Source organism: Nicotiana tomentosiformis, chromosome 7 (assembly GCF_000390325.3).
Source record: "Nicotiana tomentosiformis chromosome 7, ASM39032v3, whole genome shotgun sequence".
NCBI lineage: Eukaryota > Viridiplantae > Streptophyta > Magnoliopsida > Solanales > Solanaceae > Nicotiana > Nicotiana tomentosiformis.
The window spans coordinates 9,661,194-9,682,640 of NC_090818.1; the positions used below are offsets into that span (position 1 = coordinate 9,661,194).

Below are 21,447 nucleotides of genomic sequence, written 5' to 3' on the forward strand. Positions count from 1 at the left end.
TTGGTCGGTTACTTGTTGCTCTTCAAAGTAGAGAACCACGCAAAAATTGAAGTGGAAGAGCTTGGCTTTACCTCTTGATTGAATTCACCTGTCACGGGACAAGAAAACAATCGAAAGCAACATGGGGGAAAATCAGATCTAAATTCAGAAATATAACAGATTGCATAGGAAATGAATCTAGAGTAGAAATGATCAAGATATACTTTTAGCAGCATTGGAAATCATAAATTGTATTACCGGCTCAATACCTTTCCAAAAAGTTTAAGAAATGTCAATGTACTAAAGCGCCAAAAATGAGCATACAGAAAGGAAGACAGAAACTAAGGCGCGGTTTACATTGTAAAAGGATCTATCTGCCATCACAAAAGGCAGCCAAAATGTCAGTTGGCTTGTTTTTCCGCCTATGATGGAAAGCATTATTTGACCTAGTAGATTCATCAGTGTTTGATCTTGTTCCATTACCATCTTCCTCTTTAATTGAATCATGCTTTTCTTTCATCCGAGTATTCCGATTCCTCTTCTTCCCATTTTCCGTTGCAGAACTTTTTATCTCCAAGTTTAGAATTCCACCTTTTTCATTCGCAGAATCTTCCTCTTTGATCATCTCAGCTGCTTGTTCGTCAATGTCGTCTTTGAGTGATTTTTGTGGCCTTCCTCTCCTCTTCTGAGTAGGGATTTTCTCTTCATCATCACTTCCTGGATCATCGGGGTCAATTACAGTCAGCTTCAGCCCTTTCCTCTTCCTCGACCCATTGCCTTGATAACCCCAGGGTTTAACAAACTAGCAGCAAACACGCCTGCTAAATAAAATAATTCAGGGAGACATGAATCAACTATGTTTTCCAATGGAAGATTCAAAAAGAAAAACTTTACAGAAGGATGTTCAAGTAATCAATAGAAAAATGCACACACCACTTAATAATCATGGGTGTGTCGACGATCAAGTACATACAAGCTCTCTTTTTTTTTCCTTTTGTTTTTTCAGGGATTACATGCATGGGAGGTGAGAACTGGCTGTCAAAAAAGAAGGCAAAGCTACCACTACAAAAAAAAAACAACCCGGAGAACTTAAATTATGCGACAATGACCGGCAGTCAAGACCTCCATTCCCAGTTAACTCTGATTGTTGCGAGGCAAAGTGTAAAGAAGTTGCTACATGATCGATAAGTACCCCAAGTTGGAATTATCCTCCCGTTCCTACACTTATTAGCATGAAAACACACTATCCACTCTTTTCTGTACTACTCCACACTAAGTCACCAACCAAAAACCAAATCTGGAACAAAGAAATACGGATTTTGATATGTCGACAACCTAATTCAGAAGATGATGCATATAGAGATATGTACTTCCAACTATATCTAGCTTCAGTCAGTATATTTCAGCTATCCTGCTGTCACCGCCAGTATCAGTCTGAAAGAATAGCCAAGTGCCCTATGTTAAATGATCAACTATAGTTACTCTCAAGAGGTGACATAAAAACTGCAGAAGGCTTTAAAAGTAGGCAAGTGCAAACTTGCAAGGCTCTTAATTTTCAACTATGATAGGCAATACTAAAGGTAATAACATTATGTAGAAATAGACTCACTTCTACTGTATATTCCAAGTTAAAGATGTAAAGTCTATGCACAAACAGCTTCACATTACGACTAAAGCAACACTTGATTGGGGTGAAAGGAAGAAGTGGTGCATGAGTGGAAGTAAAAGGGGGAATGTACACATCATTACCCTCGCTTTGTAAGGAAGTGAACGAGGAACAGAAAAAGCCCTTCAGATTTTTCATCGATGGAGAGGAGTAAGTATAACAGTTTTACTTCCATTTATGTAGTAAACTGGATGCAAGTATCAATACATCACCTAAAGGTAATTATATTCTCTTCAGATTCTTATCCTTTCTAGGAAATAATATAGTTTTAAGTGAAACAAATATTGAGTATCACGACCCTTGTGTCCATCCCAGCATAGCATTATATTTTAAAAAAATAAAAGAGATGAAAGTTGTTTGACGTCATACTTCTTAAAATAAATCATACCTCTTGGTCACAAGACTAGCTGGTCAAGAATGAGAAACATATGAAATGATTCAGATCCCAAAACAGACTGTTAGTTGAAGTTTGCACAGAAATATTTAGAGCCCTGATTAGTTTTTTTAAGAGCGCTAATCAGTTTGGCTCTAACCAAAATTAGTAATGCTCCACCTATGCCACAGCTTCTAGAATACACTGAAAAACACAGTACAGCTAGTTCTGAGGATATGATTGCAAGTTTGCAACATAGCATCCAAGAAAAGAAAGAAAAAGAACACAAATAACACTACCGATCGGTACAATACTAGATTACTTAATAGTGGACTTCACAGAGTTAACCAGCCAACTAAACCTCAAAGCCGAAAGATGGACTTCATAGAGTAAAATCACAAAATAACTTGACCAAATCAAAAGGCTACTTCAAGGTGAAAGTGTATAAAGAACTTTTTTCAGCCAATATGAGCAAAGGAGCACCAAATAAGGAAGAAATGCAAGTAAGACTGCATCAATCCCACTTGTTTTTAAAAATGATAGTTCTTTGTTTTATTTGGGCATGAATGAAATATTCGCAGATATGCACTCTCTCAATGCAGCCTACGCTACTTAACAGATCAGCAAATTTTCCAATTCGTGAAAGGGTAAAGAAAGCCACATAACAGAGAGCTTAGAGCATTTAGCTGAGTGCAAAAGTAAATTATATCATGGAAACCATGTTCCTCATTCTCGATACACAGGTTCTTCAGAAAAGGATGCGAGACCTTGAATAATCATTTTCAACTTTAAGCGCACATTAAAGGCAACAAAATCAGACACTATTGCAAACAGCAAAGTATGTATATCTTATACTCCCTCCGTTTCAATTTATGTGAACCTATTTTCTTTTTAGTCCATGCCAAAAAGAATGGCCCCTTTCCTTATTTGGAAATAATTTACCTTTATGCAATGATTTATAGCCACACAAAATATATGTGCCTCATTTTACTCTACAAGTTCAAAAGTCTTCTCTCTTTTCTTAAACTTCGTGCCCAGTCAAATAGGTTCACATAAATTGAAATAGAGGGACTATGTTCTTACCGTTATCTAATGGTTTAAAATCAAATTTTGCTTCACACTCCTAGATCTACCTCCGGATATCATCTTGTTCTCTACAGCCGACTGGAACCAGGCATCTTATTTAATCCCTTGTCCTTCATCACGCTCCTCACATTCTCAACATTCTCCCACTCTCCTTCAGCAGCATAAATATTTGAGAGAGCTACAAGACCTTCAGGCTTCTTCAGATCCATGTGCAATATATCCTTAGCCATCTTTTCAGCAAGATCTCTCCTTGTGTAGACCTTACAACCACTGAAGAAAGCCCCAATAATTGAATCTGTAACTTCTGTTGGCATATCTTTGATTATATTGTAAGCCTCTTCCAGCCTCCCAACACGACACACAAGATCAATAACACAAGCATAATGCTCTTTCCTTGCTCTAACGCCATAAGACTCCTTCATGGACCAAAAGATCTTCAAACCTATCTCAACTAAACCAGCATGACTACATGCAGAAAGAAGAGAAGTTAACGTTACTTCATTTGGCAGCACTACTTCATACTGCATCTTCTCAAATAGTTTGATTGCATGTTCTACTCTGCCATGCTTTCCATAACATCCTATCATAGCATTCCATGATGCAATATTCTTGAAAGGAACGGACTTGAAAATATTCCAAGCATCTTCCACACTCCCACATCTACTGTACATGTCAATGAGAGCACTAGCAACAAAGACATTAGCAAAAAGCTCTAATCTATATACTAAGCCATGAATTTCTTTCCCCGTAGAAACAGAGTCAATCAACCCACACACAGGAAGGAGCCCAGTGAGAGTGACTTCATTAGGCTTAACTCCAGCATCCAACATGTCCAGAAATAATGCTAATGCTTCAGTTGACCTCTGGCTTTGAACGAACCCTGAAATCATTGCATTCCAAGTAATCAAATCTGGAGTCAACCCCTCTTTACTCATTTTAGAGAATAACATAAAAGCTATGTCACAATCTCCTTTCCTAGCATATCCAGCAATCATAATGTTCCATGTAAAATCATTAGGCCTTATGCCTTCTAACCTCATCTTTTCAAACAAAATAAAGGATTCTTCAATTTTCCCCATGTTGACATATGAATGTATCAATGATGTCCAGGATACAATATCTCTCTCAACCATTACATTAAAAACTAAACGAGCATATTCCGTATTGCCACATTTACCATACATATCAATCAAGGCATTGGCAACCGATAACTCTGACTCAAATCCCATTCTATATATCATACTGTGCACTTCCTTTCCTTTGTTCAGATCCATTAGACCAACACATGCTTTCAATACAATAGCAAATGTGTACTTGTTCGGAATAATACTTGATTGTTGAAGAAGAGAGAAGTAACCAATGGATTTTTCAGGGTAGCCATGAAATGCCAAAGCTGAAATCATCCAATTAAATGCAAAAATATTCAGGTTTCTGGTTCTTTCGAACACGAGCTCAGCAGAACCGAGATCCCCACAACTTGCATAGGCACCAATGAGCTTTGAATCCAGTGACAAAGCATTCATGTCAATGTACGATGTTAACATTAATGCATGAATTTGCTTGCACGGTTGCAGCAACTTAGCTTTCAAGCATTTTTGCAACAATAAGCCTAAACTGCTTATAGACAAGTTGATTGGGGATAAGAGGCACAAATTCATGTCCAAAAGGAAATCCGAAATGGTTACATTCAGATGTTGTGTCGATTTCAATATTCAACTGACCAAATACTGACTGGAATCTGCAATTGTAAGACCGTAAGATAACATACAGAGTCAAATATGATAATACCCAACTCAAAGCCCAAAAGCACAACCTTTAACTTCAATCTTGCCATATGCAACCATGAATATGAGAGAATCAAATTCCCATTCCTAAGCACTAAAAGATGCAAAAGCAAATTTAAAAAGAAGGGGATATTTCACGCTGGGAAGATCTGGAGAGCAAGGGAACCGAGGTCTTTAGTCCAATAATTCAAGATTCCTGAATCAAAATCTGAACTGTTGATGACAAAACAAAAGAAGCCCTCAGTTCCTACATCTAGTACATACATTCTCCATGTGTAAACTGAAGACTCACTGAAAAACATAAACTGCCAATTAACAAGTAACGATATCCTATAGCCAGGGGTCGATGTAGTTAAGGACTAATAGGTTCATCTAAACCTAGTAGCTTCGGCTCGCAGGGGCGGAAGCAACATTTGAGTATCGGGTTCATCAGAACTCAGTATTTTCAGCGGAGCATAAATTTATGTGTCAAAATTCAATAAAACTGCAACAAATAATAGATATGAACCCATAACTATAAAATTATAATGGATTCAATGCCAAAAGTATTAAAAGCTAAACCCATATATTTTAAATCCCGAATCCACCTCTGTTGGCTCGGACCTAGTTTATGTGTTAAGAACTTCAGTAAACAAGTACAAAATAATAGATTTTGAACTCAGTAAATCGAAGGGGTTGTGGTAGAATTCTGAACTCGAACCCATAATGTTCAAATCCTGGATGCGACTTTGCAGATAAAAACCTCATTGACATGCAAATACTAACTAATAAAAGAGACATTAGATCCAGAATATTAGAGCAGAATTCAAATCACAAGCAGCTATCAAATTCAACATCAACCAATACTAACTTATATAAAATCTCAAATAGGCAGTGGAGAAACTGATATATGGGAACTCACCAAATGAGTCATTAGAGTAAAAGTGAGAAGTCAAAACATGAGATGAAACTCCAAGAACACTGTGACCTAGAATTCTTTTCCTCGTTTAAGTAGCTTTAAACAGCTAAAATTAGCAAAAAATATATGGGTCAAAAACAGATCCAGAGTAGTTATCAACCCGAATATAGACTTGGAAAAACTAAGCTGTCCGTCAACTGAGATGACAGTAAAGGGTAACTCAAAGAGAGATCAGAGAGAGAGAGAGAGAAGTAAGAAGAGTAGGAAAGGATATTTTCTCAACGGTGTGAATAAACTGTAGCTAAGAGTACGGTACTCTGAATCTCTAATCAGCTTACGAGGAAAATGGGAAAAAGAAACTCCTTCCGTCTTCCCAATTTATGCCGTAATATTTGATTCGGCATAGAGTCTTGGTGATTTAAAATAAATCATAAAATTTTATATGACTATATATCATATTATTATGGTAAAATATGAAGTATAAAGTTAAATTATTTCTAAAGGAACGTATTTTTTTGAGATAGATTAAAAGAGATAGTATTCTTTTTTAGACAGACTAAAAAAATAAAAGACATGAATTGGGATAGAGGGGCAAAATGGTAGATTTTTTGGGGTTCCTATTCGCTGTTTGATATACACATAAGAAAAAAGGCAGTCGGGTGTACTAAGTTCTATGTTAAAGACTAGATTAATTTAGATTTGCATCGAAAAGTCCAACTCTAGAAGTAAGTGCTCTTTATTAAAGGCAACTCCATACACAAAGCAAATATTAGGGTGGTTTGGTCGAGTATATTGGCATAAAACATAAACTTTAGCGTAAAATAATATATTAGTGTTTTATTAGTCATGAAAACTACTTTCACTAGGTAAGGGTAAAGCATGCGTACACATTACACTTTTCAGACCTTACATGTGAGAATATACTAGGTTTCTTCTTGTTGTTGATATTGTAGTTTTTTATTGGACATAAAAGAAAAAAATATTGCATAAATAATGTAATATTTGAGTTGATCACATAAGAAAAAATAATTGTCGCATTTTCCTTATTAAATAATAAATAATACTACCATCATTAGAATTGGGTGAAACTCATGTTATTCTGGCATTTTCATTGCTGAAATTAGGTGGTCATTTCTGATATTACAATTACTCAATGAGTCAATCCTATACCAACATTACAAACCATGCACATAAGATTATTCAGACAATAATATTTATGTATGGCCTCTTCACCACAGCTAAAATTTGGTTAAAAAAGATGACATTCAATATTTTTATTAGTGCAGATGTACCAGTAATAGTAGCTCATCATTTAACTGAGACTTGATTTAGTGGTCAAAATCATTGACTCAGTTCTTGAGTGATCTTGAACTGTATATACCCATGAACTGAGTAGTGGAACACACTTTAACCGAAAACCAAATTTCCACCATAACACCAAGAATTAGCACTTTTCCTCTAAACAGTCTAAACACTATTTCCAACAATACTCAAGAAGATAACTAGAAGCAATCTCAAAAGAGAGGCTTCTTAGACCAGTACTTTCTGGCATGTTAATCAAAGGAAAATGTTCAGTATATTGACTAAAGTTCGCCATTTCCAATAATGGAGTAGATTACTATGGAGAAAAAAATCTTTGAGGTTCTAAAATTTTGCACAGCACACTTTCAGCTAGCATAAGTTTAGTCATTGCTGTCCAGTAAGAAAGGCAGCATTACTTCACTTCTGCTAATAGAAGGATGGCATGTTGAGATGGGCATATGAGGTTGAAGAGACCTCCTGGTTCATAAGAAGCAGCTCTGGTTTAAATAGGATACTGATGTTATCAACTTAAAAGCTAGTTAGATCCTCGTTTAGCACATTCTTCAGCTCGTGTTAGTGCATCAGTTATAACATCTATTGTCCAATCCTTGACATCTTCCTGCATATAAGCGATCAAACAAACAGCATAGTCATTCAAAATTTTGTCATGCCACTGAACCAGCAAGAATTTTGGGGGGGATAATAAGAAGTATCAGAAGAAGAGAAGAATAAATGATAAGTTACCACTTATAAGGTAACATAAGACGTTTAAGACATCTGAAAGATTGGAAAATGAGTAACAAACTGTGTACTGCATAATCATGTTAAATTCACCATTGCCTAATCATTTAAACAGATGTCTTGCGTGATCTTACGACAAAGTTTCCAAATAAGACAGAATTACACTGATCCTGACTTAACAAAAACCTGACACCAAACAAAAGTAGAGAAGTTCAATTGGAAAATGAAGGTCTCATTAGTTTTTTCATATATATATTCCCAGACTTCCATTATTTGGATAGAAGATTTTCCCCAAACTACACCTGTAACGTTTTACCAGGAATTGAAACTTCAAACTTAAAATATATAGTTGAGAGTTCTCCATTAGCCCTCATAACTTGATGGCCTTAATAGCTGGTTGCCTTTAGATGTGCACTACTTCCAATAGATATATATATATGATCTTCATTATTTCTGGCCTAAATCATAGAAGAGCTGGACTTTTAACATTCCAACCAAATTGTATGTGAGGATTGCAGATATTAAGAATGTCAATATTAGGAAATTGTGATTATGACAAATTAGAAGGAAGATCTGAACAGTGAGGACTGAGGATAAAGCAGTTAGAAAGGAAAGAAACAATTCATAGAGGAGAACAAACTCAAGGCCAGGTCAGCAACAGAAATATTTGGACTAGGATGGGTATACAGAAAGAAAATTGAGGGAAAGAAAATTGAAGCCAATAAAAAATGAGAAGAGAAGATGAAGCTAGGGACTTGGTCGACCTTGACACACTGGCAGTCGGAAGGTCACCGGAAAGCGACCCACGCGTCGGTGCGTGAAACTTTGGTGAAGGTGATGGATGGCAAGTGAGATACATGTGTGTGGCTTCTAGAGCTGGGCTTTTGAGGTTGGGGTCAATAGCGACTGGGTAGCCTTTCTAGGAGGGAGTTGAGACTCAATACTCGTCTGATTGAGATTTCCTTTCTTTCTCTTTTCTTTTTCCTTTTTGGAAACAGAAGGAAGAATTCCAGAGTGAACTCAAACCCTTGGCTCCGATACCATGTAAATAATAAGAGAATGAATTGCTTGATTATTTCCCTCAAGCATGTTGATATTTAAATCGAATTTACAAGTGATATAGAAAAGGGGAAAAAGCAATTCATATTCCTAATTACACAATTACAGGCAGTCCAAGCTTTTCCCATATTTACGAGGTACCAATTCTTGTCATATTTATAATTTTTTATATTGACATTCCTACTGGAGAAAGAAAATGAGAAGAAATATTAGCATCCACACGAACAAGGCAAGTCCAATTTGAAAAGCAAACTCGGAACAAAGTTAATCCTATTGGTCCATGATAATGAAAACACAAAAATCTAAAACAAATGCAGTTTCTCTTATTCCGTTTTCTAAGGACATGGGGATGTCGAACATCTAGAACTCCCCTTTATTTTCATTCCCAAGCTTATCAAAACCTCTACTGATGAGTACATTTTCTGCCCATAAGAAGATGAAAAGTGAACTTAATCAGGCACAAGGTAGACATGCATAGTTCTAGGCCAACAGGCAACCGATGTGACCATAATGATAGATCTCTAAATACTACAACACCATTAATAGTCATTATCGTGAATATGATATTCTGCTAGAAACTGCATTCCCACTTGTCAACTGAAAGTCTCACAACTATAGGAAGCTTTCTAACCCACTTAGTTTGTTCCCTAGAATGTTACCAGGAAAAGTACCCACCACCAGATGAATGAAAGACTAAAGAAGTAATACATTTACCATCTTCAAAGCTTCCCCTGTCCTTAACCTTGCATTTGGACGAGCCAGTTTAGATTCAAATGGAGTTCTTGGTCGCACGTCTTGAACTGATTCCCATTCCTCACGGGTAAGCATCCTAACTGACCCTTGACCATCAGGCGCATTCTTTATTTTTCGCTCAATCATTTCTTGAGACTTCGAGTCATCATACTGCATGCAAAAACAACTGTATCTTATGAGTAGATATAGATTGTAAAAATGTACAAGCAAGTTTATTATGCCAAGGAATTGAAAAATCTTAGTGCATAGCGCAAGTCCCCCGTGTTCCTACCTCTAGAGTAAAATTACAAAAGCACCATTTGAGGTTTGTGGATTCACTCAGCTCAATTCCATCAAACTCCTCAACAATATCAACAAGATCCGCTTAAGTGCACTTTACATTGCAACAAATATTATAAAAATAAGCAGCATCCATTCAAACCAACCCCAAAGTTTTAGCCGACCCCAACTTGTTTAGTACTGAGGTGAATTGCTGTTGTATTCAAACTCAAAGGTATTTTACAGTATTAAAGTAGTTCTACTAATAAGTTAGGTTTCTTTGGTAAGTTACAGTACTAAAGTAGTTCTCCTGCTAAGAATATGAACATCACGAGACAACATCAATTTATTTACACATCACTCCAGGTATGAAGCAACATTGAACTTTTTCAACTATCACTATCCCCAAGCTTCCCTTCTACTATTACATTCACCAGAATCACAACCAACAAATGAATAAATTAATGCTTCGTCCATTTTCAAGGTCATCCACATTTCAGCCAAATACTAAAAGGCTATAAGTTATACACTGACAATGTAAAGGGTTCTTACACTATCAATTCAATTTAACTGGTTACAGCAGGTTCGTACTTCTTATTCTATTTTCTAGGTTCCATACCAGTCTTTCTATGAAGAGTTACCTATTAATATAGGCCAAATTAACTTGATTGTGCCAAAATATATACACTGTCAGTGCACATAACTTAAACTCCTAAAAGTATTTAAGTTATATACAGCAAATCAGTTAAATTTAACTGGTTACAGCAAGGTTCTTTTCCATTTTCTAGGTTACTATATCAGACTTGCTATGAAGAGTTACCTATCATTGTAGGTCAAATTAACCGGATCATGTAAAAAATCTACCCCATCGCGCTAGGGGTAAGGTCTGCGTCTCCCCATACCCCACTTATGAGGATTTTATTGGGTCATTGTTGCATGTAAAAAAATTACAGTGTCAGTGCACAAAACTTAAACTCATACTAAAATAGGATTTTAACTGTAGGTTACTATACCAGCAATATGTGATTTCTTCCCATCTATCCAAATCTATCCAAGACTTGGTGGATAGAGTTACCGTCGAGGTGCGCGCAAGATGGCACAGTCACCACGGTTATCAAAAAAAAAAGAAATTTAGTTTTTGAATTAACACAGTACAGTACAGAAGTGCTACGCAATATATAAACGTACCATCATAAGGAGCTTAGCGAAAAGTGCGGTACCAACGACAGTGAGTATCATGGGCATAGTAGCAGTGTCAAGCCACGCTCTTGATTCTGGTACCTGAACAAATAATTGGTTCTTACGAGGATCCTTTCGTTTCTTCTTCTCCTTCAATTTAGTAATATTCATCTTTAAGGTTTCACTGGGGCGATCACGAGATAACGTGTGAACTTGTCTACTAAATTGGCACAATTTTCTACGAATACCCAGCATAATCGGACGAAATGAGGAGTTTAGGGTTTTTGATGAGTAGAGTGTCGATCAAAGCTGTTAATTCAACTTACCAATAGAATTTTGGTAAACTTTCTTCTACAGTAATGCAATCGGAAAAAGCTGATTGTTCCGTAGGATTCTGTAGCTGAAGCTCCTTTGTGTTCTCGGAGTTTTTTTACTTTCTCGTTCTCTTACTTCTGTTAGCCAAAACGACGAGGGGAAAGTGTGTTTGTAATTGTATTAGCTATTTCTAGTTCAATTATGGGGCACTCGATAATGCGATTTGTAAGACGCATTCTTCTAATGCGAAAGTCGCAGTCATTTTATATAATTTGTTCCTTTCTAAATAATTAAAGGGTTAGTTATACTAAACACCCTTATTTGACTCAGTTTCGAATACACCAACTATGTTTTAAAATTAAACTTTTACACATCCTGTATTATGAAAATTTTACACTAGCACCCCCTATTAGTTATATCTCATTATCTCTAAGTATATTAAAATTTGGCAATTAAAAGACAAATTAATTTAAAATAATAACTCTTTATATAGTTCTATTTGTTTCCTGTATTAACTTTGATCTGGAACATATATTGTTCCTGGTAACCGCCTAACTAGTGACCTATAGCAAACCAACTTCACAACGGATCGGGTCTGATAGCATGTTTGGCCAAACTTCTAAAATAAGCTTATTTTGAAAAGTGTTTTTCTTAGAAATACTTTTCAAAAAAGTAGTTTTGGTGACAATCAATTTGTGTTTAGTTAATTAATTTGAAAAGCACTTTTGAGTAGTAATTAATATTTGGTCAAGCTTTTAAAATCTGATGCTAAGTGTATTTTTCTTAAAAGAGCATCTCAGAAAATTACTTTTGGAGAGAAGCTATTTTTTTTTGGTTCTCAAAAATTATTTCTGTTTCTTCTCAAAGCATTTTTTCCTTCTTAAAAGCTTGATCAAACAACTCATTTTTTTTAAAAAAAAGCACTTTTGTCAAAACAAGTACTTTTGGCCCAAAAAAAATAAAAAAAATTTGGCCAAACAGGCTATAAATCTGTTGGGCCAAGGTGTAGAACACATTGTCCACTTTTCTATTTACACTAGATAAGGTTAGCCCGACATTTTTCATTTTCCGGCAGCAACCTCTTATTATTTCAAGCCTTAGAATTGGTTTAAGTCAAGGCAAGAAGCATATCATTCAATATGTCGAGAATTTCAACAGAGAATGAGTTTCAAATATATGATTGATCATCAACATACTTTCCTTGTATGGAAAATAAGTGAAAAATAATCCGAGGTACCATCTAATCGTGAACTTTAGAACTTGTGTTGTAAGATGAACTTTAGAACTTGTGTTGTAAGATGACTTCAGATGCCTCAAACATTCTTTTTCTTTAATAAGGTATGAAAATTCAAAAGTCTCAAATGTCGAGATAAAAGAATTACAAAAGTTTAAAGCAGGCAGGGTAAATCCAAAAAAAAGGAAGTATTTTAATATTTTAATCATAGAAATCAATCATCCATGCCACACGACATATACTTGAATTCATGAAAGTTTCAATGTGAAACATTGAATGGTGACAACTGGCAAATCATATTCCCTTAGCTCAAACAAGAAAATGAAATGTCCACATACAATGACAAACACTCAAAGTACACTAACATTTCAACAATGTTAGAAAGTTGTGATTGGGAGGAAACAATCTTGAGTTGGTTAACATTGGTCTTGAGTTGTTTAGCATCCAAGGCAAAAACCTTTCCTTTTCTCAACAAGCCAATCTCTTTTAGTAGTGTACCAATCACTATATATTCATACAAAGTCCTACACATATCAACAATGTGTATCATTCCGATTGTGTGAATTTTGGTTTTTTGCGAACAACATACACCTATTTCCCCACGAACACTAAACAGAGGTATCAAAACACGATTAAGTGCTTTAAAAACATGCTCATTTATGACAATAACATGACACATCAACTTGTAGCAAGAAAATTTCTATCAAGTTTCAATGAAGGAAGCATTAATTAAGAGGACAACCTTGTCTTAGAAGATGAAAAGTAGTGTCAAATTACTTGCTTACATATATCCTATTAAATTATACGTTGCACATGTAAAAGAGTAACGAAAATTCTAAACAAATATCAATATCAGAAAATTGAAGCCAAAGTAGGATAAGCAAAGAAAAACTCAACTGGTAAAAATCTGCTCGTTATCATCTTTAAGTTCATGGCAATTGAGATTAAATGCTCCCCGAAAAATGGAAGCCTGCAAATCCTGCAGGTATTTAATCATAGAATCAGTGTCAAACTCCATCTAGATAAATAAAGTAGGAGTGCCAATAAATTTCAAAAGCATTCTTTTATATTCCCCCTAAATTACAGTTTTCATCTGAAACAATATATATTAAGCGAAAAGGCCAACTAAAGATGTAAAGCAATAAATAGCAGATAGAAGAATTAGTGGAGCATTAGGATCCTTCTTCTTTTGTTTCTTCAACTCAAAGTTTCAATCTTTCGTTCCCTCCATAAATAGAAAAATAACAACTTTAGCCATGAAATTGTGAGAACCCGAAGAAGATTTACTTTAGATCTCCAAAGAAAATCAAATTTATAGTCAAGGTGTTTATCTCATTCATCTTCTCCGGATGTAGGAATTATGTATCGTTGTTTGGATCCACTGGTCTATTTAAAGAATTTTCAAATGCAACATTTTCCATAGACGTATTCCATTTGTAAAGGTAAGAGACTCTTATTATGATTCGTAAGAGTTAATATATCCAGAATTTCATCAGTAAGAGTTAATAAGTCCAGAGCCTCATTTAGAAAAAGTTTAAGAAGATATAGTTCCTTGACATGACAATTATTTCTTCTTCAGTTCTTATGTTTTTTTTTCCTACGCAAATTCTTTTCTCTTTATGAATTGTTTAATATCTTTTGTCCCATTTTTTCCCACTCTTAAGTTCTTACATCAACAAATCTGCACCTGAAATATTGGGTCATGTTTCTCCCTTTTACTCTTATTTTAAACAATGCAATTAGAAAAAATACCATTGTTAAGCATAAAAGACGTAGTTAGTTAATTTATCTGATATTGTTTCGCTTGATCTCATGAACCGTTATTACCACTTTGCTCTACTTTTAGGAGAGAAGTCACAGAGGTAAAGAAAGGTAGCATAAAATAGTATGGAAGACAAAATGAAGAGGCACTAAGCTTTTTAATGTTATTCTCTTTTTTATGTTTCAGCACTCTGATCACAGAGTGGAGAACAAAAATTTATTTAGCTTTAGCAGAAGATGAAATAATAACACATTTATGTATTATTCCCTATTTTCTGTAAGACCGAAGTAGGAAGAGTAATGCGATACCACTTGGATATCTCTGTGTCTATTTTGTTGGATAGACTTTGGCACTAAATTTTTCAGAACAGCACGGGCCCTCAATTTGCGAAGTAATTTATTATTATTTTTCTTAGAGAAAACAAAATTCTTGTTTTATCAAATTAATCCAGAGATGTTCACTTAATGGTAGCAACTGTCGCTATTATTTTCGTGCAATTACTTTTCTGACGTAATCAAATAAATTACCATAATATCACTGCTAGATGAGATTATCTTGAGGACAAATATTTCTAATCTAATCTAAAATAGAAAAACTCTTTATGAATATAAAGCAAGGTCTTTCCCATGACAACACTCACATTGAGATCACAAATCAGGAAAAGTGCAATCACTTAAAAGTACATTAGTACAGCTGCTATGAAAACATGTAAAACACATGCACATTTGGACACTCCCAACAATATTCATATACTGAATTGACAATGGCAAAGGTATTGTTGCAGCGCATGGAAGTTGATAACTCCTTTGGCTCTTCGTCTCATCATAAGATAGTCCTGCGGAGAAAAAAAATAAAGAAGAAGAAGAGATGTTTGAATTGGACAGAGAAATCCCATCATGAAAAGTCTCAGTATTCACTATTCACTATAACACGCCTCCGCTTTGAGCGCCCTAAACAATACTCTATAATTTCTAGCAAAATCATAGATTATCGAAGGATCTGGTTCTCCTATGTGTTCCTTACACTATAGTTGCGGAACAAATAATGCAGAAAGTAAAGAACACAAGAATTTTTACGTAAAAAACATCCGGCTCAAAAGATGAAAAAACCACGACCTACTACCCAGTAGGATTTTCTCCAAACATTTTACTACAACTCTAAGCCAACAACAAAGTTTACAAACTCTTGCAAATCTAAGGATTACCTCTAACCCTTGTAGCAACCAGCCACAGGCTGTTGCGACTGCTTCAAGTTAACTCTAACTTGAACAATACAACTAGAGTTTACAACCTCTTGCAAACCTAAGGATTAACTCTAACCCTTATAGAAACACGCCACATGCTGTTGCAACTACTTCAAGTTACCTCTAACTTGAAAGATACAACTCAAGTACCTAGTACAATTTGCTTCTTAGAAAGCTGAAAGGTACAACTCAAAACACCTACTACACTTTAAACTAGAAATAAAGAAAGACACATAAAACTCTTTATGGAGCTTGTTCTTCAATCTGGTTCGTGTAGCTTCAGGATCACACTCTTAAATCTCACAGGAATTGCTCACAAAATGCCTTACTATTTTGCTCTCAATTTGTGCTTAACTTCAGTATGTGTGCATCTCCTGTAAAAGAGAACATAATTGATATATATAGAGTTAGTAAAAAAAGATTAACTAGAACTCTAATGCTTTACTCTTCTTTGGTGGAAGAGTTCTAGTTATTTTTAACTTCTAACTCTTTCCTTATCTTGGATAGAGTTCTCTTCAAGTAAGGAGTCCTGCTCCTTATCAAATTTACAACCTTTTCGTTAAGGAATTATCATAAATAACCACTTATACTTATCCCTTTCACGTGCATTCCTTTTGCTTGATTCTGTCCGTCACCTCTGTACACTGTCAATGGACCTGGTTCATGCATGTGTTCCTTTGTCAACATCAAAACCAAAACCGCTCAGGTCAACAAATTCCCCATTTTTGATGATGACAAACTTAATGCTTTTCATAAGCATGGAACCTGTTTCAACTCAGTTCAACATCAACACAATGTTAGAACACTTTTCATTTAAAGTCACAAATCATCAAGGACCAAGTTCATTAGGTTATAAACATCACAGTCCAAAGCAAAGGCACACCTTATCTTCCCCCTTTTGGCATCATCGAAAAGTTATATAATTAAGTTAAGTAACCCGATTTTAGCAGATATCACTCATGGCCACTAGGGCTACTTCAAGTGCAATCATGGATTCAATTTTTTCTTTATCAATTTAAGGATATTAGCCATCTAAGAAATATCAATAAACAATGAGAGCAAAAATAGTGAATTTTATTGATTGATAAGATCCTACCACAAAGCATAAGAAGAAATAAAAACATAGAACCATGAACAAAAGACAGAGAAATCTCACTTGGGTCACTGGTTACAACTAGGCTTAGGAAGGGTTAAAAACTGGGAAGGACCAGGTTCTTGGTTCTTGGCTTGCAACAGTTTCAACATATCTTGAAGAATACTATCATTATTCTCCTTTTACTTTGAAAGCTCACACTTGAGAGAGTCTCTCTCATCCTCTACTTCAGCCAATCCTTTCTTCAACCTTTCAATATGAGAATCCATAGCCATTTTCTTCCACTATTTGAGCCTCTTTGCTCCTTTTAGCAGACCTAGTTCTTTTAGACACAATTGAGCCCTCAGCCTCAGCCTTTGTTTCTCGAAATTTCTTTTTAGAAGTCTTTCTCCTTTTGGCACTAGGTGTGAGTACTTCCACATCCTCATATTCATCTTTAAGAACCAGGTTCATCTCCTCAATCTAGACTACTTCACTTGGCTTACCAGCCTTCTTTTGTTTTTTCAAGCGACTTTCTCGGTATTCTCAGCTAAGGCCTTTTGTACATTGGCCTCACTCTACTTCTTCTGGATCCTTTTAGTTCTTCCTCCTGTGGGAGGAGTTGCTACAGGGATAGAAGGAGCACTCTTTTTCTTAGTGCCACGCATGCCCTTTCCTGCAGTATTTCCAACTTTGTTCTTCTTCTTTTGATTGTAACTTTCTGACACCTTTTGCAGCAGATCAGGACTCCTGTCTATTTTAGCAAGAGAAGGAACTGGTTCATGAAACCGTTTTCTTAACCTAACCAGCCCTTCTACTGCACTTCTACATTGGAACCATCACCTATCTCCTATGATTCTATCCACATACTTTCATTCATAGTCTCCTCATTATCACTAATCTCTTCACTTAATACAATCATTGCTCCAGCTTCTTCAGTCAAACCAACAAGAGTGGGTGAAAGAGATCCAACCACTCTTTCTTCTCCATTTCCCTTCACATCTACTTCAACACCCTCACTTTTTTTTTTCTTTTTTATTTTTACCACCAATTTTTCCAGACCGACCAGTTTCTACACCAGCAATCGTACCAACCAACACAAACCTATTTTCAAGATTCTCAGCAATTTTAGCAGCAACATCAGAAATTTTTAACCCAAAAGTTATCTGCTCAGTTTCAGATGAAACTGGTTCTTCCCCCTCAGTTGCAGACTTGAAGGACTCATCAGATTTTTAGGGTTCTTCTGCTTGACTGGCTTGTAACATCTCACTCAATTTCTTAGCTTGTTCTCTACTGGCCATTGTGTTGCATGCAGTTATTTTGATATGCTTTTTCTTGGGGGTTTGGGTGGTTGAAAGTGTGGGTGAAGGTTCTTTGAGTGGTGAGGAAGGGTTCAGAGTTTTTGGGATTCTCATGGGTGTTTGCCATTTGATCAGTTCAGAAACTTGAGAGAAATAGAGAGAGTTTTGAGGTTTAGGAGATTTTGATTTTTCAAAAATATTTGAGATAAGAGGGTAAGGTTAGATCAATTTAAAGATGAAAAGGTTGAGTGTGTAACAACAACTTTTTGGAGGTTAGAAGTCTTTTCATCTTGGGAGTTTCAGTTTGAAGAGGCGTCATACTCTTCCCCATAAATCTCGACAATTATGGCATGTAAGGCTCTTGGTGAAACTGGTTCGTTTGTAACTGGTTGGTTCAAAAGTAGTTTGGGATAAAGTGGGACTCTTTTCAGTTCATATCCACATGCAGTTATTTCAAATTATGCGGAGCGTAGAATACTTACCTTATAAGCTCGATGAACCAGGTTCTTCACTGAAAGTTCTCTTGTGTAAGATTGATTTTTTTCCAAGAAAATAAGGATAATATCATTAGACATCAGTGAGACATTTTATCATATGGCACAAGAGTATACTAATAAAAGCATGAGACTGAGCAATATCTAATCTAATTATTCACAAAATTCACAAATTATCTAACCAATCATTGAGTTAGAATCGGTTTCTTTTAGGTGATCTTAATCATCCCTAATTCTAACTTGTTCCTTTCAAAGTGATCTCTACTCAAAGCTTTTGTGAAGATGTCAGCAATTTCCTTCTCAGTAGCATAAAATTCCATAGTGATCAACACCTCTCAAAATTATCCCTTTGAAAACGATGCCCAACATCTATGTGCTTAGTTCTTTTGTGATGGACTGGGTTCTGGTCATACTAATTGCACTGGTGTTATCACAAAAGATGGGGATACAACCTTTGAATACCATAGACAGATGTCAGTGGTGCCTTTTAGGTATCTAAAGATCCTCTTGACAGTAGTCAAGTGCGACTCCTTTGGATTTGCCTGAAATCTAGCACAAAGTCCTACACTGAAAACAATGTCAGGTCTGCTAGCAGTAAGATATAACAAGGAGCCAATCATTCCCTTATACAACTTATAATCAACAGATGAACCAGGTTCATCCACATCCAATTTTCTAGCTGTTGCAATAGGAGTGTCAATTTCTTTGGAATCTTCCATTTTAAACCTTTTAAGCAACTCTTTTACATACTTCTGCTGATGGATCATAGTTCCATTTGAATTTTGTTTAATTTGTAAGCCTAAAAAGAAATTAAGCTCACCCATCATTCTCATTTCAAATTCACTCCCCATTAGTTTAGCAAATTCTTTACTTAACTTATCAGTAGTTTCTCCAAAGATTATATCATCAACATATATCTGAACTACCAAGAGATCTTTACCTTTTTCTTTCAAGAACAAAGTATTTTCAATTTTACCTCTCTTGTAGCCATGCTCAAGCAAAAAATTTGATAGTCTTTCATACCATGCTCTTGGAGCCTGCTTGAGCCCATATAGTGCCTTGTCAAGCTTGTACACATGATCAGGGCATTCCTTGATTTCAAAGCACGGAGGTTGCTTGACAAACACTTCTTCTTTTAGATAGCCATTGAGGAAGGCACTCTTGACATCCGTCTGGTAATAGTGAATTCCATGTAAGCAACAAAAATTTATGAGGAGTATTATTGCTTCCAACCTTGCAACTGGAGCAAAGGTTTCATCATAGTCTATACCCTACTCTTGGCTATATCCTTGAACCACCAATCTTGCCTTGTTCCTTGTAATTGTTCCATCTTCATCAAGTTTGTTTCTGAAGATCCATTTTGTGCCAATTGCTTATATGTCCTTGGGTCTTGGTACCAGATGCCAAACTTGACTCCTTTCAAATAAGTTGAGTTCATCTTACATTACATTTACCCAGTCTGCATCCTGCAAAGCCTCAGCAATATTTTTAGGTTCAATAAGAGATAAAAAAAGCATCTAAAGTACAAAGATTCTTCAACGAAGATCTGGTTTTGATTCCAGAGGTTGGATCAATAATTATGTTCTCAATGGGATGAGAACTTTGATACTTGTAAGGTTTCACAGCCAAATGGTTTCCCCTGGGTGTTCCTTCAATGTTTTGTTGCTGAGGAACAGGTTCATGGACAGGTTCCCTCGAGATTTGAGGATCACTTCCTCTTTGTTCATTTTCCCCTGTCAAGTTGCCCTGGGTGGAAGGACATGTTCCATCACCTCTTCCTACTTCTGGTGCAACTTCAGTCTGGGTTGTGGTTTCATTTGAGTTTCTCACCAGCCCAATTACTTCATCATCATGTTCCTGCTTCTCAGAAAGAATGTTAGTTTCATCAATAACCACATGTACACTTTCTTCTACACACATAGTTCTTTTGTTATAAATCTTATAAGCTTTACTATGCGAAGAATATCCCAAGAATACTCCCTTATCATTTCTGGGATCAAACTTACCTAGGGAGTCTTTACCATTATTTTGCACAAAGCACTTGCATCCAAATACCCTAAGATGAGATATGTTTGGTTTTCTCCCTTTAAGTAACTCATATGGAGTCTTCTCTACAAGAGGTCTAGTCATGCACCTATTTATGATATAGCATGTAGTGTTTACAGCTTCTACCCAGAAGCTATGAGGCAGTTTACTAGAAAGAAGCATAGTCCTAGCCATATCTTCAAGTGTCCTATTCTTTCTTTCAACTACTCCATTTTGTTGTGGAGTCCTAGGAGCAGAAAAATTATGATCTATGCCATGCCCATCACAAAATTCAGCAAATTTAGCATTCTCAAATTCAGTGCCATGATTAGACTTAATTGATGCAAGTTGATTACCTAGTTGTTTCTGAGTTTTTCTAACAAAAGAGGTAAACATGTCAAATGCTTCATCTTTAGATGTTAAAAATAATGTCCAAGTAAACCTAGAATAATCATCAACAAGCACTATCACATATCTTTTACCACCTCTGCTTAATGTTCTCATTGGACCACAGAGATCCATATGGACCAGTTCCATCGTCCTGGTGGTGCTTACCACTTTCTTGCATTTAAAAGAGGATCTTACCTGCTTCCCCTTGCACAAGCCTCACAAACTTTGTCTTCCTTGAACTTGATGTTAGGCAACCCTATCACCAGGTCTGTCACGACCCGAAATTTCCACCGTCGGGACTGTGATGGCGCCTAACATTTCACTTGTTAGGCAAGCCAACGTTACAGAATCATTAAACCAAATCCTTATTTGCATTCAGTAAATAACAATAATTAGCTATGATGAAATATAATAAGTACGAAATAATATAAAGACTGTATCAATTACTACCACCGAGATCTAGAGTCACAATTCATGAGCATTCTAGAATTTACTACAAGTAATAGTCTGGAAGAAATACAATTGTCTGAATG

General features: G+C 35.9%; 2 protein-coding genes across 10 annotated transcripts; both read right to left on the reverse strand.

Moving 5' to 3' along the window:
* Positions 1–203: 203 nt before the first annotated feature.
* On the reverse strand, positions 204–6,191 carry LOC104107534 (putative pentatricopeptide repeat-containing protein At3g49142). Of its 8 annotated transcripts, none has more exons than XM_009616361.4 (4): positions 5,790–6,178; positions 3,102–4,842; positions 2,034–2,222; positions 204–797 (listed from the first exon to the last, which is right to left on the reverse strand). In XM_009616361.4, the coding sequence occupies exon 2, from the start codon at positions 4,760–4,762 to the stop codon at positions 3,173–3,175; it is 1,590 nt and encodes a 529-aa protein (XP_009614656.1). In that variant the 5' UTR covers positions 4,763–4,842; positions 5,790–6,178; the 3' UTR covers positions 204–797; positions 2,034–2,222; positions 3,102–3,172. The 8 variants fall into 8 exon arrangements, 5 of the variants coding, with proteins under 5 accessions (XP_009614656.1, XP_009614659.1, XP_009614658.1 ...); XM_009616364.4 differs by having other exon boundaries at positions 204–1,413; XR_011409499.1 differs by lacking the exon at positions 3,102–4,842 and having other exon boundaries at positions 204–1,413; positions 5,790–6,177.
* Positions 6,192–7,209: 1,018 nt separating this feature from the next.
* LOC104107532 (uncharacterized) lies at positions 7,210–11,647 on the reverse strand. Of its 2 annotated transcripts, none has more exons than XM_009616358.4 (3): positions 11,088–11,647; positions 9,603–9,791; positions 7,210–7,707 (listed from the first exon to the last, which is right to left on the reverse strand). In XM_009616358.4, exons 1-3 carry the CDS (start codon positions 11,331–11,333, stop codon positions 7,624–7,626), a joined length of 519 nt encoding a protein of 172 aa, XP_009614653.1. In that variant the 5' UTR covers positions 11,334–11,647; the 3' UTR covers positions 7,210–7,623. The 2 variants fall into 2 exon arrangements, with proteins under 2 accessions (XP_009614653.1, XP_033514911.1); XM_033659020.2 differs by having other exon boundaries at positions 9,597–9,791; positions 11,088–11,563.
* Positions 11,648–21,447: the final 9,800 nt, after the last annotated feature.

Coding starts and splice junctions, on each gene's coding strand:
- LOC104107532 (XM_033659020.2), bottom strand. CDS start 11,333: ATGCTGGGTATTCGTAGAAAATTGTGCCAATTTAGTAGACAAGTTCAC. Junction 9,792..11,087: donor TCGCTAAGCTCCTTATGATG/GTACGTTTATAT, acceptor TTTTGCATGCAG/TATGATGACTCGAAGTCTCA. Junction 7,708..9,596: donor AAGCTTTGAAGATGGTAAAT/GTATTACTTCTT, acceptor GCTTATATGCAG/GAAGATGTCAAGGATTGGAC.
- LOC104107534 (XM_009616363.4), bottom strand. CDS start 4,762: ATGAATTTGTGCCTCTTATCCCCAATCAACTTGTCTATAAGCAGTTTA.